The following is an 18,539-nucleotide window of genomic DNA, read 5'->3' on the forward strand; positions in this document are numbered from 1 at the left end:
GTCCGTCTCAGCGCCGGCTTCGCCGGTCCCCCCCGCGACCCGCCCCGCAGCGCCGTGCTCGGGGCCCCGCCGGCCGCGCCTGCCCGCAGCCAAGATGGCTCTGCCCGCTTCACCTCGCCCTCTGCCGACATGGCGGCCGGCGGCCTCGGAGCAAGGGGGGCCTGTCAGCAGGGGCTGAGGGGGGCTGTGGGGCTACGGCCCGGCCCGGGCCGCTCTGGCGTGCTTTTGGCTTTCCCCTTATTCCCCTCCACCATGTTTTGCTGTCCATGGGGTGCTGCAGCCTGCTTTTCTCCTCAGTGCCGGGGGGGGGGGCAGCCATGGCAGGGCTGCGGGGTGTTCTTTGGCGGGGCCTGCCCTGTGGTGTTCTCCTTTCCCTTTGCTGCCAAGGGAGCGGTTGTTGAAATAACGCACGTCTCTGCCTGCAGGAAAAGGGGGAAGGAAACGAGACTGGGAGGAAGAGAAGCCCCTCTCCTGCGGCCCCCAGAACCAGCTGAGCGGGGCAGCCGGTAAGGCCAGCACGCGGCACCCACCATTGTGCCCATCCTGCATCCAGCCCTGTGCCCTCGACCCGGCGTGTTTGTGCAGGACCGGCAGCGTGTCTCCGTCCGGGAAATTCCCGGTAGCAGGGTAGCCCAGAGGAAAATCCAGTTTCCTCCTGGAAAGTATGTTTGTCCTGGTTGTTCACAAGAAATGATGAAGTAATGTCAGAGGGCTGAAAACAGGATTTGGGTTTCGTGGGCCAGTGGCTTGCTCCACACACTGGGTTACGTGGCCCTCTTAAAACACGTTTCCTAGTCGAGGTTTGACGCAGCACATGCTATCAGTGTTGGCGTCAAAGCACCGCTAGATGAACCTGTTGGGGAAATACCTGCTCCTCCGCAGGAGGGAGGGAAGGATGCCAGCTGTAATTCACTTCTCTGCTTTACGGGTTTTGAGTAAACAGCCCATCTGGCAGCTTCTTGTAAAGAAAATCCTGGCTTTATGTCTAGAGCGTACTGACCCCTTTCCAGGAGGTCTCTATCACTGTCAAAAGATTGAAGGGCATTACTAGATGTGCTGTTTCTGATTCCTAGAAAAAACTTTTCTCTGTGCAAGACCCAACAAACAGTGGTATATGTGATGACTGACTGTTGACATCGGCAGGCATATGTGCTTTGAAAGGTCACACCACCCGTCAGCCCAATCAGCTGATGCAAAGCATGTAACCAACCTGTTTGTTTCATTCCAGTGAGCTGGGATTGACAAATCATGAAGGAAGAAGGAGGGGATCCTGAAGTACTGACAGGCTGTTTGCTCCCGGACTCTGTCCAAGGGGACTGGTTCGGCATCAGTGCTGTTCCCAGGTATGACACTGAGGTAATAGTGTATCTCTTCCACATGCCTGAAGGTGCAAGCTGAGCTGAGGTCTTACTCATCCTCACAAACAACTCTCTCCATTAATTTTTGTAGTACAACTGCTGTAGCCTTGACTTACACTGCCTTACATGGTCAAACTGCACTCTGAAGTTGTTGGAGGACTAGAGGGAGCTGATCCAAGGGGAAACTTTTTTTTTTAAAAAAGGTGATTTGTTTTATCTGAACCTGATCATCACATGGCTGCATATGTTGTTAGCCCTGTTGTGGCAGTATGAGGAAAGATGCCAGCACAGGCAGCTGACAGAGACAGCCAGGGTTGCAGCAGCCCGTATCAATGACAGCCTTAAGCTGCTGTGGTACCACAGTAGCAGCTCTTCTTGCTGTAATCTCCTACTTGCCCTTGGAGGGATAGAATTGGTTGGGTTTTTGGTCTGGGTTTTTTTTTCCAGACCAAGGACTGAAATAAGCAGTTTTGTTTCTAAAATATTCATGTACTTTGTACACATAATTGTGTACAAAGTAGCACAAATCATGAAAACAATATTTGAGGAAAGTTTCTCCTTCTCTGTCTTCGTTATGCACAGGTCATCTGTGTTTTGGGACATGAAGAGCAGTGGAGGAGAAGCTTCCCTCTGAAGTGACTGCTGGGGATCAGAGGGTTGTAGGTTTCTTTTGCTTTTAACCCTTTACTTGATTTTTCCTGGAAACTTTCTGTGAATGCACTGACCTTGCTCGTCCCTCCAAGGCAAGGCAGCTGGTCTCCTCCAGTAGCACAGCCAACATCTCCAGTCTGTTCCTCAGTGAGTCAGCGTTCTGCAAAGGTCAGAGGTACATCTTAGCCACAAGTTTACTCAACACAGAAGCACTTAAGGAATGGGGTTTTTTTTTTAAATCTGCATGGGGCTATTTACTTCATTTTTCAGTGCTAATCCCTTCTAGGGATTTCTTTGACCCTTGTGGCTGTAACATTCCTTACTCACAACACCCCTGAGATAAGAGTGTGCTGCCCTCTTCATTTTATGGAAGAGGAAATAAATGTGAGCCTGCAGGGTCCCAAGCCATTGCCTGACCACTGGGTCTGGTTCTTCTGTCCTATCACTCTTTACCAAAATAGCAGAAGGATACAGCTGGTGGAGGGGGCAGAGCAGATAGCCACAATCTTCATTTTTTATTGCACATAAGTAAACAAAACAGATGAAGGAAGAAACTTGCACAAAATCTGGAATCTCTGTAAGAGCTAGGAACTAAATTCAAATTTCACGGAAACACTCTTGTTCTGTCCACTTTTTTTTTCCATGGAAAGCATCATCTGTTACTTGAGTGAGGGGGAAAAACTTGGTGTCTGCTCATGTTTACCCCACTCAATCTTGTCATCAGTGCTCAATGGGTGTTTTAAATGAAGGTCCTGCCTGAAAGTGCTTCTGGCATGAGGCCTTGCAGTAAGGACTGAGTCAATTCCTCCTCTATTTGGTGTTGCCAGAGGTATGAGCTGGAGTACAACAGTGCTCTGCTCAGAGCCTTTACCGTTAGTGGAGAGTCTCAGCAGCCTCACAAAGGGCTGCCTCACAAGAGCTTCTGCCCCACCAAGTTTTTGCCTTTCACTCCGCTCCTGCCCCAGACACTTGTGTAGCTGTGCTTGGAGCTGCTGGGGTGGTGGAATGCTTTAGTTTTATCCTCTCCAGAAGAATTGCTTGTCCACTGTGGCCCTTGGTGTGGAGCTAGATGGCACCTGCCCTGCCTTGCTCTCCACCCAGCCATGTGTTCCTGCCCTCTGTGCTGGTGGACTGGTTCGGGGAGGGTGTTGGGGTGTTTCAGCTGCAGCGTTCCAAAGTGCTGTGCACAGGGTATACAACACAGCTGCCCTAGGGCCTCCACACTAGGAAATCCTTGTTACCCCTGTAGACTTGAGACTACCAAGTTTTAAGACGTTTTTTTCTTCTGCTAGTAAGCATGATGAATTTCATGAACAGAGCCAGGAAGGATGGGTTTAACTTGTGACATCTAGAAGCATCAGTGATAAGGGGAAGGGACCCTGAGGAACATGTTTTCTTTTAAATTGCACACATAATATACCTTGAAGTGAATACACTCCATAGCTTTCTAGTTTTGGGGCCTAAATCTGTACTTGTGAATGCCTCTAGGAAAGCCAGATTTGTTGTGGACTCCTAGTTATCCTACTTAGGGCTGAGGGCTAGGGCTGTTGTCTATGGGTTTTGCTATTGTTCTTCCTTTAGATCTTTAAATTTGCCCTTATTTTTTCAAATGAAATGCCAATATGCTGGAACAGCTTCTCTCACCTCATAAAGTAGTGCAAAAATGCCAGATCGTTTGTGTTGACTTCTGCTTGGATTTTCATGCTCTAAAACCCCAGCTCAGTCATATTTGTGTCTCTGCAGTGGAACCATGGAAGGAAAAGAGACATCACCAAGTTGTCACTCGGAGGAGAGCAGCATATTGGACCTACCTTCAGTTTGTGACCTAGCAGAGCGCTTTCTGCCTCCACCCAGCTCTGAAAACAGCGAGGAGCTTTTTTGTTCTGTGGATACTTTTCCCTCTCTGCCCACAGGTAACAGCTTCTGCCTCTCCACATGCTCTTTCTTTAGCCGGTACATTATCTATTTAGGCAGTGTGTCATTTGACTGTGTAACAGCAGTCTGATGCTGGTGCATCTGCTTTGTCTTAAAACATTTTACCAGAACTGATTAGTGCACCCCTCAGCCTAGTCAGTGTGAGTATACAGCAAGAAGTGTGAAATTGAAATGCACTGGCCCAGTGACACTTTGTGCCATATATTCATCCTGGCTGGGCTGAAGGTTGTAGTAATTAATATTGTGGGGGGAAAATAAAATCTGATGGGCAAATAATGTGTGGAGATGGTTTGTCAAGGCATCTGAGCAGATGAAACATCACTGATGACATTTCTGGTTGCTTTGGAGTCTTAAGTAGTTTAAAAGTAGAGTTTGGCTCCTCTTCTTCCTCTGACACTGTGTGGTTTACTTTGGCCTAGTTCCAAGAAGTCACCTTGGAATTAGACGTGTGAATTTTTTCAGTGGGAATTCCACTATTTTGTATGCTAAACAGGTAAGCAGCGGGATCTATGAAACTAATCTAGCCCTGTTGATGTTGACTACTGGACTGTGCAGTTGTCTTCACATCTAATTGTGATACATCCGGAACTGTAATAAAGTCTGTGAACAGCAGATACCAATCCTTGCTTTGGTTTTCCTCTGCAGACCAGGAAGTCATGTGTCCTATGTTACCAATGATACAAATCTTTTACTGTAACTTCTACTTTAAACTGTGATCCATATCACATTCCATGATCCATATTGCACTAGAGGAATAGTGTATCTGGTTTGAGGTTTTGCTTTATTTTTTGTGCATAAGAGTGGTGACTACCACTACGAGGCATGTCCTGAGCAAGCCTTTTCCGCTGTTGTGGGAGAGGAGAATCGGGAAGTTCCTCTAATAGTGAGACAGGATGGAAGGCATTTGTCTATTCAGATTTCACAAGCCCTGTGTCGCAGGTATGAAGAAATTCTGGGAGCTGTGAGGCAGTTCCTGCAATGTTTGTAGTGCAGCTTAGCTACTCAAACACCATTTAGTGTGGCTCGGGGCAACTGGACTTGATTGCTGTCATCAATGGGATGCACAGAACAACTGCATGACCACTCAGCAGTCCTAAGACTGGTCTGAGGCATAGCTGCAGTGACACATGTGGAAATGAAGATAGGCATCTCTAAACCCAAATGACAGCAATGGGCATGTCATTTACAGTGCATATGTGGAATATGTAGATAAAGCTCAGTACCAAGGTATGCCCAGAGGCCAGGTCCTTCCTCCTTGCTCTCTCCAACACCTTCTGGTGTCAGTGGGGATTCCAGGTGCACTGAGGAGGCCAGGTCAGGCCTATGAAGCCTCTCCTTTATTGCTTGTTTTAGACACCCCTCACAACTAAAACCACTTTGCAATAACTGTGGGTTGCATGCTGTAAATGTTTCCTTACCCTGTGCTCCTGGTAGTGAAATAACCAAGTATCATGTTGGACCCTGTTCATACTCTGAACATCTCTTTCTCCTTATAACAGTGTCAAATCGATATACATATTCACTTAAACTCTCTTTTTTTTGAGACAACTGCAACTTTCTAATCCATTGAATTTAATCAGTGTGGGAGAAAAGACAGGAGGATGGACTGTGATTGTTCAGCCCGGAGAAGGGGCAGCTGAAGGGAGACCTTATCGCTCTCTACAACTACCTGAAAGGAGGCTGTAGCCAGGTGGGGGTTGGTCTCTTCTCCCAAGTGACAGTCAATAGGACAAGAGGAGACAGCCTCAAGTTGTGCCAGGGGAGGTTTAGACTGGATATTAGGAAAAATTTCTTCACTGAAAGGGTCATCGAGCATTGGAACAGGCTGCCCAGGGAAGTGGTTGAATCACCAACCGTGGAGGTATTTAAACAACGTGTAGATGTGGTGCTCAGGGACATGGTTTAGTGGTGGTTTTGGCAGTGCTACGTTAACGGTTGGAGTCGATTATTTTAAAGATCCCTTCCAACCTAGACAATTCTATGATTCTATATTTTTAAAACAGTCTGCTTGTGTCAAATGTTCTTGGATGAGCACGTTCTGGCAGAAGTGTCTGGGGAAAGGAAGCTCCTTTTCTTGTTTGTTTCCTCGTGAAACATTGTAAACTGCTGCTGTGAGACAAGATGAATTAGGAGAGTGGGGGTGGCTACAGCTTGCAGTCTCCAGTATGACTCCAGAAGATTGCATCCTGGGGCTTGGGCAGGGTGGATGATGAGTCTTCTCCTCAAACTTGAAAAATGTTTTTTAGGGATGAGGCTCTTCCTTAGTGATTCAAAAGCATTTCCAAAAGGCCTCTAGGTCTCTGGGAATGTGACAACTTCCTTAGGAAAGAAGCAGACTGACAGGACAGGCTGTGTTTTCTGACATCTGTCACGTGAACTGGACTGAGACTGATGAAAGTTATCATACCATCCCAGCCTCAGGAGTTGGAAATGGATATGGAGGTATTCCTAGTGCCTGAGTCACTTGTAATAGGTCTTATTAGTCTAGAGAGGCTCCATCACTTGTAACAGCAGAAGATAGTACCCATCAGCCATGAAAACCAGGCCTTATCAAAGCAGGCATCCCTATGCAAGAAACCAGTACTCCTGTGGGAATACTACTAAATGTCTAAGTGATGTGTAAATGACTGGTTTTATGATTTGTGCAGGAGTGAGGGTTCTGCTCTTGCAAGAAACATTCATATTTTAGTTTATTGTCATAGAGAGTTCAAGTGTTTAAGCAGTAATAGACTGAGAAAATTTAATTGGATCAGTGAACTTTTCAGTATGTTTCCTTTTTTTTCTTTTTGCCCCATACTAGAAAAGAGTAATACAAAAAAATTATAGTGTTTCTAATCTATCACTCGATAGTACAGTGCTGCAGCAACACCTTACAAGTTCCTCTAGTTTAAAAAGAGTTGCCAGCAAAATTTCGTACTTGGCAGCACTCAGGTGTGTGTGTGGGGAAGCCTTAAATTATTTGGATTAATATTTGAAAGGCAGCTAATAAAGGTTGTTTACACTGAAGTAAGTCACCGGCAATGTTCCTTTTTCTTGTAGGGCACTGAACCAAAGCGTACCAGGGACAGTTGAAACATAGTCTTTGCTTGGAAAAATTGCAGTCTAAAAAAGTGTTCGAGAATAGACTGCGGATGTGGTGCAGGCAGGGTCCTGGGCTCTGGCCATGCTGCCTGGTCTGACAGAGTTGGGTTTGCCAGCGCTGCCCTGCAGTGATGCTCCCAAGCTTGGAGGCAGCGTTTGAGAGCTCAGCTGCGGCACCCTGCGTGGGAGACTGCCTGTCTGAAGCACGGGCAGGGCTCAGCTCCATCCACCTGCATGGCTGTTCCCTGGAGTTAGTGATCCTGGGGGAACAGGTCTCCTAGTTTGCCCTGTAGCTTCTCCCTTAATCACTTTTTCTTTGTAATGAAAAGTAGTTAAAAAGCCATGTCCGTAGGAGAATGGATAGGTAGACAGGGTCACTAAGTGGAAGGGGAAGATATGTGGAAAATGTAGCTTCAGAGGAACAGAGGAAATAGAGGAAGAATGACAGTAGGAGAGGAAGGGTTGATACTGGAGAGACTGGGTGGAGCAGGAAGACTCAGTGTGATTGGAGAGGCCCGTGTGTATCTAAAAGTTGGGTAACTTTAAAAAAAAAACAAAAGTAATGAAAAACAGTTTGGGGGTATAGAGGTGATCAACCTTTTGTTGCCTCACCAAAAGCACTACTTCTGTTCCTGCGATTAGCTTCAGGTTTGAGCCCAGGCTTACCTTTGGTTATTTTCCATGGACTGCCCTGACCTCTCTAATGCAGCTAGAGTCCCGGGTTGTCCCTGACCGTAGTTCTTATTCCTGCTCCATCCTTAGCGCTGGTACTTAGGTGCCACGTGAGGAGTCTGCTCAGGGAATTGGCCCAGCTTGCTGAGCAGCCACCTAAATATTTGTGTGGATGAGATGGGGACAGCTGCTCTTCCTGGCAGCTGCACAGGCATACGCCAAGATACGGCAGTCTGCAACGTGTCCTGTCTTTAATATGGGGTTACAGTCTTTTCGGAATAGTGGCTTCTGGAAAAAACAATGTTGGAGCATTTATTGCTTTTCCCATGCAGGGAGCCAGGCTGTAGATTCCTTTTGATCAGTCGTGGGTTTTTTAGGCTTCCTTCAAGAATAGTCTGTTTGGAACAAGTAGTAAGGGCTTGGGGGAAATGGAGAAGAACCGTTGCACTGGAACCTCACTGGCTCCAGGCAGATCAGTGAGTCTGGGCCATGGCACTGCTGCTGAAATTGCTGCCCAAATCAAGAGGACACCTGACTGCAAGATTATCCCAGTTTAAAAATAAAAGCCAACCTGATTTTTGGACTGTTGCAGTTGCTTCCTGGGTTTTCAATCAACCAAGCATGTGTGTTAAACAAAGCAGAGATTTCCAACCTGTTAACACATCTGTCAGTTCTATAGGCATTTGTGAGTCCTCTGAAAAAAATGCTACACATACCCAGTGAATTTACATGCCTAGTTTTGCAGTGGGTTGTTCTGTCTTTTATTAGCAACTGAGGAGTCATGTTAATGTTTGTGCATGTGTTCTGACTTGTCCTTAAATGCTCTCTCCTGTTTACCATGTCCACTTGCCTGTCAAGAGTTGCTTAATCTCTTTTGCAGAAGTGGGTTGTGTTTACTGAAGAAGTCTGGCATGGTTTGCACTTTTTCTGTATGGGAGTTGTACACAAGTGCTGACGTAGAAGCTGGAAATGAAAGGAGCAGGCTGTACTTGTCATGTCAGCAGTAACCTTTCAGGGCTGGCACTTGATGGGTGCTTGGAGATTCAGTTCAACCAGAACTCGGTGTATTCATTCATTACTTGGTATAGAAGTTATAGCTTGGCCATCTGAACTAACACTGCTACTAAAATTGCAGCATTTTCTAAATGTCTTTTTGTCTGGCCATGCTGAAGACAACCTGAAGGCTAAAGACTTTTTTATATATTCTCATTTAAGAGGTTAAGTTTGTAAATTCAAAACAGGCATGATATTGTAAATCACTTTCAGATTGAGCCAAAGCTGAGCTAGGAAGGACTTGTACTTGCACTCCTGGCTGCCGTGGTTAGATACAGAAACTTCTGGTAGTCTCCCTTTACCAAAAAGTTACAGATTACCCAAAGAATATCTTACTGTTCAGCTTGATGTGGAGATGAAGGAGACAATGCTGTGCAAAGATGCTTTGTGCTGTAACGAAGAGTCTCCTTTGACTGCAGGAAGTTAACATGCTCTCCCGCTTCCAAACCTTCTTCACTTTGAACTGTGATCCCAAACACCGTCGGATTTAATGGGGTTTTTTTCAGGCAGACGACTTCTGCATAACTACCTTGGCCTTGCTGAAGATCATAGACCCTGTTTTGGGAAGTATTGGGGTTTTATTGGTTTTGGTTTGTTTCCTGCTGCCCTCTAGTGAGCAATGTTACCCATTTCTGATGCTATCAACCTTGCATGCTTGGGACTTAGAGGGCTAGCGATTTATTTTTTGCTTCAGGTGGTGGCAGGGTTGTAAGTCACTGTATCAAGCTCAGTCATGTGTCAGTTTATTGCTGTTGAGAAATGATGCTAAACAATCCCCAAGGCTCATGTGGGAATACTTCTCAGGAGTGTTGGTTGCAGGTTGTTTACCGCATGGATCTTGGCATAAGGTGGCTGATGGTGCCTGTTGGTGAAGTATTTGTTTTTGTCTGGAAATAGCCTTCCTACTTCTGTCTCTCACAGTTACAGCCCTGCCGGGATCTGATTTTGTTATGTAAATAAAGAGTCTTTAAAGCTTGGTTATATCACGCTTTTTTTGGGTGCAACTGTAATTTTTTTAGCCTTTCCAAAAGTTCTGGTTTTAGCAACTTTCTCTTTTATCCCTGATACTGGTATAAACATTCAGTTATGTGTCAAGGTGTGTGATTTGTTTAGCTTATCAAAAGCAAAAAAGCACCTACTTTCAAGTGAATGTGTCTTGTTATTTTTTATTGATCATTTCTAACCAAGTACACTCTCAAATATGATCAAAATACTAAATTTTCCTTAATACTCTAGTCTTCTCAAAACGGGGAAAAAAGGTGAAATGTTTCAAATCCTAATAATTTTGTATAGATGTTGTGATCCAGTGGGGCAGGTGCTTAGCAGACCTGAATTTATGCAGCTCCACTGAAGTCATGGGCAGGCCCTTGGGTCGGGTAACTACGTGTCTCTGGTGAGTTTGGCAGCATTAACTTTCCAAGCATTCTCTTTGTGGCCCGGTTGTGCTGAGTATTGAGTGACGCTGTGAAGTGGAATTCATGCTACCTTACATAAAAGGAATACAGGGAAACCACATGACACAAAAAATAAAGCACTCAGCACTACTGAGTTGCCGAAAGTCTTACATCTTTTGTAAATTAATTTTTCAGCAATGTGTTACATAAAGCATCCAGCCAAAAATAAATCCTGGAAGAGAAAAAGACAGTGCTTTATGCTTCACACTCTGAGGAAGAATACTAATTCTCTTTTAAGGAGAACTGTAGCACTATACTTGTATCAGTAGGGGAAAAAACTGAGACATGTGACTTGCCTTTTAGAATGTAATGCTTCAGAGTACCTCTATGTTCTGTGAAAATGAACAGTTTCTACTAACCCATTAATAATTAGAAATCAAGTCCAGAGGAAGTGCTCTTCAGTAAGAAAGACAAGGAGTTGCGCTTATGCTCTGAAGTTGTCTGATCGAATTCTGCAGTTCTGTGTGTAAAGGAGAACTTGGGAGTTTGGTTCTCGGAGGTGCTGGGGAGCAACTGTGCAGTGCAACTGTGTGCTGTACTCTAAGGTTTCCTATTGACTTCTTCAGAGTTGCATCTTCTGCTCAGAGTGAATTTTCTTCTGCTACCCATTTTGTATTTTATTCACAGAAAAAGAGGATTTGGTAGGTTCGCTGTCATTAGGCACACGTTTCAGCTGTATCCACCAATGTAATTACCAAGCCTTTTAACATGAAGAGGAGCATGGTACGTGTTCTGCATGTTATCCCTCAATCCTTAAAAAGTGCCATCACAATACAGAACTTGGAATTTGTATATTCGAAGGTGACTTTGAAGGACCATCACTGTTGTTTCCTTTCATTCATTGTTCTTAATTGAGCGTATAGGCTAATTAAACCCTTGCCAGCCTCTCCATGTAGACGCAGAAACAGAATGGGTTGATTTCCAATTTGGGACCCTCCCATGAAACTTTAAATGGCGAAGTGGTTCATAAATGTTCTAAGTTTCTAAACATTTCTAAGTGATTCTAAACCTTGGCAGGAGTTTTGTTTCCTCCCTAAAGCCAGTCCTAAGCAGTTGCCTATCAAATTTGTAACTGGATGCTGTAGCCTTGTACTGAGAATTACTGCATGATTATCGTAGAGCTAGGAGCTGGTGGCTCATCTGCCTGGTAGCATTAGGAATGGGCCTGACCTGTAACAAATTGCCATTTCTTAATGAGTCACCTTTGGTTAATAAGTGCAACAGACTAAGCATAGGTGGAAGGTAACAGGGGTACTGGTTTGGAGGTTCTTTTTAATGATATATGTATGCATGTGTTTGTGGTGCTGGATTTAGAGCTTCTCCAGCTCTAATGAGCATGCCAGAGATGAAGTTTTTGTTGCTGGTATTGGACAGTAACTTTCACAGGTAGGGACTGATCCAGACCTCCCTGCTGGTGCCAGCTAATGCTGGTTTGGGTCTGTAGAGCACAGCCCTGCAAAGAGCTGCGGGACTGCGCTTCCCCTGACTGCCCAGAGAGTTGGCTGCGCAGCTTCCTGCAGGACCGAAAACTTTCTGTGCATTGACTGCATTGATACATTTTTTTCAAGCTAGCAAAACATACCTGCTTTCTAATATCTAATGCTAAGTCCTGATGGGCAAGGGGGGAGACCTTGTGGCTGAAGATGCATGCACTTTAAGATTTCCGGTTTCTTACCCAGGAAGCAGTTCAGGTGAAATATAATAGTAAAGAACTGATTAGATCTGTGATCTGAGCCAGACTTCCAGAGTCTTTTTTTTTCCTGAAATCATCATTTTGCAAAGAAGTTGCCAGGTATTTAAAGGGTGGTGATATACCTGGGATTTCTGCAGAATCCTCAGCTCAGTTAATGAGCTGAGGCAAACAAATATGCCACACACTCAAGACTGAATGTGTTTGTTCAAACACAAGTTCTGCTCTTATCCCACCTTCTTACAGTCCTTTTCCTGTCAAATCAGTCACACTGACTGTTGCTGGTCTGCTGTGTGACCTTGGACATAGCTCTTCACTGCTGTGGTCTCTTTCTTGTACTTGTGGTCTCTCTGCGTCTTTATGAGCTCCATGGGGCAGCGACCATGCTGTGCTCCATAGCTATCTGCTATGGAGAGGACAGTGAAGTCTGTAGCTGCCTTCTGGGATAACAAAGCCCAGCAGCACCTTGTAGCTGCCTGACCCAGGTACAAAGAACCTGATGTTTTCAGCTTTTGAAGGAAGTGTGTTTAGTCCCTGTTTGCTGAGAGAAGGTGAAAAAAGGTTCAGAGTAAGGAACAGTAAATACTCTCAATGGAACCATTAAACTGTGAATCAGAGAACACATTAGTCCCATTCACTTATTGAGAACAAGGTGTGTTTCTGAGGTAGCTCGTAACTCTTTAGATTATTTTCTATTTTAAATGTGAAGTCTGTACATTGTGAACATGATGCAGAGTTGCTGTAGTGAGCTATGTGATCTAGAGCCTGGATACTGAGTTGCCAAATGTGCTTATATGTAGCAAGGCTAACTCACTAAATGGATGCTGCTGCTGCATCCCTCACACAAATGAACTTTGGATTTAAGCGGTTTTTTCAGTTCTAATTGACACTCAATACAACAGGAAGCATCTCCAAAGAAGAAAATACAGGACAGGTTAGTATGAGAATGCCCAAAGTGGGTCAGAGCGATGATTGCTTGAGTGGTAACTTGTCTTCAGCAGCAGGTAACTGGTATTTAAGAGCAGTACAAACAGAAGTGATCCCATCCCTGCAAGCCTTTAGGTTCCAGGACTTCTGGTTTAGGACCCACAGGTGGCATATCACTGTGTCACTCACTGGCTCCTGATGAATGATTCTTCCAGGAATTTGTCTAACTGCTTTTGGACCTCTCTGTCTCTCTTGATGTGGGAGTGGGACTGTGGGGAACCACTGGCTGTGTTTTGCATCTTTTGCTTCGTTTGATCCCCTGAATCTCCTGAGTTCATGCAGGCTAAGAAACAGTGTATGACCACTGCTGTTTCTTTCTCCAAGCCATTTGTGGTCTTACAGATGTCTTACAGGTTCTCCCTGTTGTATTTTTTCCAGGCTAAAGAAACCCGGTGTACTTCTATTTTTATCTTAAAGAAAAGCCATTCCAAGACTTTAGGCCGCTTTAGACTATCCTTCTGTGTGTCCCTTCTAGTTTATCAGTGATCTTTTAGAGATGTGAGGATAAAAACTGTACAATGTCTGTGACATGGCTCAGAGCAGTCTGTCTTCGCTTTTAGTTCTTTGTGCATTGTTTTGCTGGATTTTTTTCTTTTTCTCTCTTTTTCTCCCCAATTTGGTACTTGTACTGGAGGAAGGGAAGTCTTTCCTTGGTGAGCACTGAACTGTGCCTGGGCTAGTACAGTGGTCTCGACAAGATGCTCTCTTGAAAGGTCTCTTACTACCTAGGGTAGTCTAGGCTCCCTGCAGGTAGGTCAAAGTTGTCTTTTTCTCTTTTCCTGGTCTTTTTGTTCACTGCAGTCTGTTCACGTGCTTTATTCTCTTCTTTCCTTCCCATGTAATATTCCTTGCTTTTGCACTTTCACTGTCTTGTCTCCTATTCTGTGCTAAATTGTGGTGGTGTTTTTTCCCCCACGTCTCCATTGTCCTCATACAGCCACCTGCCTGCTGGGGATTCTGGGTAATGTGGTCCTTTTTAGCCCAAAAAGTATACAGTAAATGGTCCACAAAACAGCATGGAAATATTTACTCTGTAAGCCTGTAATTAAAGACTAGAAGTTCTAAATGCTGTCCTCCCACGCTGTGCTGTGTGCTGAGTCTTCAACATGATCCCCAAATCAACTGTTATTGCTGGACTTTTATTTCAGGAAACTCCATGGTTTTTATTGGCTTTACTTCCAAAACCCTGCTGGCACAGTTTTCAATGAAATGTTTGCTCTGCATCTGCCTTTGATGTTTGCTGTGCTTGTAGTCCTGGTATTTTCCAAGGTGGTTTTCCAGTCCTTCGTGGTTATAAGGTTTAAGGGTTTGGCTTAGACTTGAAATGGCAAAACTAAAATGTAAAGATAGTGTTTTAGTGATTTAAGAAGGTCAAACAGGCCTATGAGTCAGATTCAGAAAAATAAATGTGATCCTACTTTGGTAGCCAGTGCAGGGATTTACTGTGTGGTGGGGAATCTGTGTATCTATATAAAATGTCATGATAACAAACCATTATTGGTGTTCATTTCAAAAAGGAGGCTGCACAAAAGCTCATACCTGCTTTCAAGATGCCATATAGCTAATTTCATTATTATAACAAATGCATTTGTAGCTTTTCTTAAAGCTCCATCTGCTGGAGATGACCAACTATGAATGCTTCACTTTAAACTGACAACAGCAGTCTGGCTGTTAGCTGTAGAATATCATAAAGCTCTAAAAAGTGCACACGTGGCATATACAAACAACACGTGCCTATTTTAGATCTCAGTAATCTTTTACCAGTTGTCTGGTGTGAGAGGGGCCTAGTTCATTTGCTGGCAAACAGCCACGCTATCAGCGCACATCAGTGCCAGACAGTGAGACCTGTAATAGGTAGGTAGAGCTGTGTCTGCTTACCAGTGGGACTGGGGTCTTTTAATCTCATCTTGCCCTGCGCCTGTGGTGTAAGAATCCCTGTGGGCCATTTCTTCCTTATCTTTATCTAAACTGTCATTCCAACCTGGGCTTTTATTTCTCTCCTCATAGCTGTTGGTGTTTGTCCATTGCTGTGACCTAATCTAATTCAGGCTGCAGTAATTTCATTATTGCAATTGTTCCTAACGTGGCTGCAAGGTTATTTTGTACATATTTATGCCAATGCTGCTTTATCTTACCAGGCAAGTTAGTGAGCGTTAGCTGTTTGAATAAGAAGGAATTAAATCTGGTAAATAAATGACAGAGAACAAGACTTTGTTCGATTCCTTATGAATCATTTTCCATCCTCTGAAGTGCAGGTGTGGACTCCTTTGAGACGAAAAATGGTAGACTGGGAACAGAAAACATTCAAATAATTGTTTTATAGAGGAACGATAGACAAGTTTAGACTCTATAAAGCTGTGCCTTTCAGCCATCATTTGTAACCACCACGATGCCATTAAATATTATGTGAACAAATAAGAATTTCTGAGGTAGCACAAGAAGACCTCAAGAATTCTTACTGACCAAGATACAAACTGATATCAGGTCGGCATCGGGGTGTCTTTGGGTAACCAGATGTTACTGCAAAATACAGTGCAGACATGGCTGAAAAGCTGATCCTTGCTTTGGGTTCCTCCTTAATCAGTGCTTGCCTGGGCTTCCCTGTTTTGTAAATAGGGTTTTATTGTGTACATAGTGTGAACTTTCTTCTGTGCTTGAAGCTTTCTTTTGTGGCCCTATTCAGTTTTTCAAAAGCATTAGCTCTGTTACTCACCCCTCAGAGTCATCAGTGGAAGTGGATCTGTCATGGAGCAACTGGACGCAAGGTGTTGACGTCAACTGGTGCTGCTGGAGGGAGTAGAGTGTTTACTGAAGTTAATATTTCCCTGTAAAACAAAGGTCCAGTTGAGATGGCTGCCTTCACTACACTGAGCTCCTATCTGAAACAAATTTGTCTATAAATTGTCTTTAGTTGGGCTCCAGGATCTTCAGGGAAAGGTTGTGTTAACAGGTGTGTGTGGCATCTGGTGTGTCTCTGGGTAATCAGCATGGAAGCCATGGCCTAGAACAATATTTCAGCAATTGAGTATCATTCCTTGTCTGGTCCTTCAGGAACATGGCTCCAAAATGTATTAATCCTCATGACACCAGTTTCATGCACTCGTTTGGGTGTTCTTCCATGCTTCTGTGTATGGCTGCAAGGGATTAACTGAATGCTCCAGAGCAGTGGAGTCTGGCGTGCCGCAACATGAGCTTGTCAGAGGTAGCGAGCTGGGGGTTAGAGGTTCTTATTTCCTGTGGCAGTTATTTTGGTGCAGAGCTGTAGTATAAATTCTTCAAGTTCTATTAGATTTTTATAAAAGAGATAAATGCCTTGTTTTCTCTCATTGGCTCCGTCTTGCCCAGGGACCGTTTTTACCATTTACTTCTCACTCAGGTGCTGGGTTTGAACAAACAGCGGGTGTCATTTCCTTCACATGATTGGAATCAAAAGCACAGGCTGCTCTTGCGGAGACCCTCATCTGCTTCACTGCCCAACACTCTTCCCTTCAGCAATATTGCAGCTCTGTGCAAGGGTGCTGAAGTGCCAATAGAAAGGATAAGGGTTGAATAAAAGTGCAGGATTCAGGAAAGGGAAACAGGAAATTAAAGTCTCTCTGAGGTTGAGGGAGAGGCCAGGAATCCTGTGCAAAATGGATTTTGTTGTTTAATTTCTAGCTAATAGATTTTGATTAATTTTGTCATTATTTCGAAGCTGAGGAGCTCTAGGAAGAATCACTGATGTAACTGTGGGGCTGGAAGGGCATGGGAAGATGGATAGCAGTGTCAGTGATGGAGAGAATATTTCACACGTGTGTAGGAGCTGGGCAGCATTCCATCTTTACCTGTCACCTTGGCTTACCATTTTAACTGCAATACCTTTCCTCTTTGTCAGACAAGTTATGTTTTTATATGCTGAATTCCTAGATAACCTGCCGTAGCTGTACTGCTTACCACTGAGAAGTGACTATTGATTAGTGTGTTCATGTTGTTTGGATCCAGTATCCAAAAAGTACATCACCAAGCAAAGTGAGGAGGGCTGGGAAAATGTCCTCTGCTCTCCTGATACAGCAGTGAATTTGGGTGCCACTTGTGTGCAGCAGAAGGACACAATCATCGGTTTTTTCTTCCAGTTGTCTTTGCAGAGTCTGGAGAAAGGCTGTACTGCAGAAAGACAGACTTTCCTTCTCTGCTGTGTTGTTTCCCAACTTTGAGAATCTCTATTCAGAAAGCTGTAGGAGAGCGTTTCATAAAGTGATGCTTCTTTACAACTCCAAAGCTTTGACAGGATTTCCCCATGATCTGATGTACAGAGGCTGTGACACCTGAGAGCAGGTACGGGAGAGAATGCATCCTTCCAAGTCTACTCTTCTGCTGGATTGGGAGCTGCCCCCTCCCCACAGCAGACTGCGTGTCTGGTTCCCTTCATCTCTTCTTTCTGATGTGAAATCCAGCAAGTGTTCCTGCCCTTATTACTGCAATATTGCTGGGTGCCAGTAAAAGTTGGGTCCAGTTTTTCGTGCTGGTATATGTCTAAACAAGGATAATATGAACCAGGTTTCAGTGTATGTCTGAGCAGTGAGTGATCTTTGTTTGAAACATTGAGAGGCAAAGAAAGAAGTTCACTTTCTCTGCTACTGTGGAGAAAAAGGTTTGGTTTCCTTTTTTTTTAAACAAAACAAAACTTCTAGGATGTATTTTTAGCTTTAAAATCACGCAAGAACTTGGCGTTGAACAGACATGAGAGTTACATGAGGGGCAAAGACCACAGAGAAGAAAGGGAACACAAAGGGATTGGACTACAGCTCCTGCAGACCTTGCTGTAGGGTGTCCAGTTAGACTTGTCCCATTTTCAGTTCTGCTTTTAAGGAAGAGAAGCATCTTTTGTAGGAAGCAATTTCAGTGAAACTCCAATTTTTCTTAACAGCTGAGAGGAGTAGCTACAAAGCAATCATGAAGCCCATAAGCCAGGGTATGTGTTTTATAATAAAGTGCTACAATAGTACAGTAAGAGCAGCTGTGAAATGTGCTGGTGTTTCCAGTCACTTTGGAGTGCAAGAACTACTGTGCAGCTGAAGCATCTCCACAAAAGACTTTATTTTTTCTTGAAGAAAAATGAAAATGCATGCCATGAATCCTTAAGTAATTGAAATAATTGAGGGAAAAGCTGTGTGAGAGCATGACTGTTCCCGTTACCTGGACACTTGTTCATAACGTCTTTTCATCAGTGTTAGATTCTTTTGTGTGAGGGTCCCAAGATGTTGCTTCCTTTCTTGTATAATAAAGCTGCTCTTTGCAGCTTGTCATTATGGTCTTGTTGTAGTGCAGGTACTGCAAAAATGACCCAAGACATATATATCTGTGTTGAGCAGCCAGCAAGTGGCAAAACATGAAATGATTGTGATAACTTTGTTATGTAAAACCAGTGTTACTGTTCCCTACTGTCTGCAGAGTGTGCCTTGGTGTCTCAGCTTGTCAGCTGCATCTCTTATGTGTGGGTGGTAAAGATCTGTGAAAATGGCTTAAAATCCCAATTCAAATCATGAAGGATGTCTGACTTGGACAGAACAATGAAAAAGGGCAAATTGCTTGGAAAGCCATGCTGAGGCCATCCTGTGCCAGTCTGCCAGGATATTTCTTTCATAGCATGGCACTGTGTGGGTCACTCAGCTTAGCCTG

At 44.2% G+C, this 18,539-nt stretch overlaps 1 protein-coding gene across 9 annotated transcripts in view; it reads left to right on the forward strand.

Annotated features, from left to right (window-relative positions):
* The window catches only part of CHGB (chromogranin B), a 109,541-nt gene that overhangs the window by 35,661 nt on the left and 55,341 nt on the right, over window positions 1-18,539 (forward strand). For 5 of the 9 annotated variants that reach the window (XM_054196394.1, XM_054196389.1, XM_054196390.1 and 2 more), the window contains 3 exons: window positions 426-506; window positions 1,229-1,343; window positions 3,753-3,922. In XM_054196394.1, coding sequence (XP_054052369.1) covers window positions 1,249-1,343; window positions 3,753-3,922 — 265 coding nt within the window. In that variant the 5' untranslated portion in view covers window positions 426-506; window positions 1,229-1,248. Of the gene's footprint in view, window positions 1-425; window positions 663-1,228; window positions 1,344-1,940; window positions 2,185-3,752; window positions 3,923-18,539 lie in introns of those variants that run through there. The other 4 variants (XM_054196402.1, XM_054196403.1, XM_054196395.1 and 1 more) reach the window with 3 other exon arrangements.

Source organism: Rissa tridactyla, chromosome 3 (genome assembly GCF_028500815.1).
Source record: "Rissa tridactyla isolate bRisTri1 chromosome 3, bRisTri1.patW.cur.20221130, whole genome shotgun sequence".
In the NCBI taxonomy this organism is placed as follows: Eukaryota; Metazoa; Chordata; class Aves; order Charadriiformes; family Laridae; genus Rissa; species Rissa tridactyla.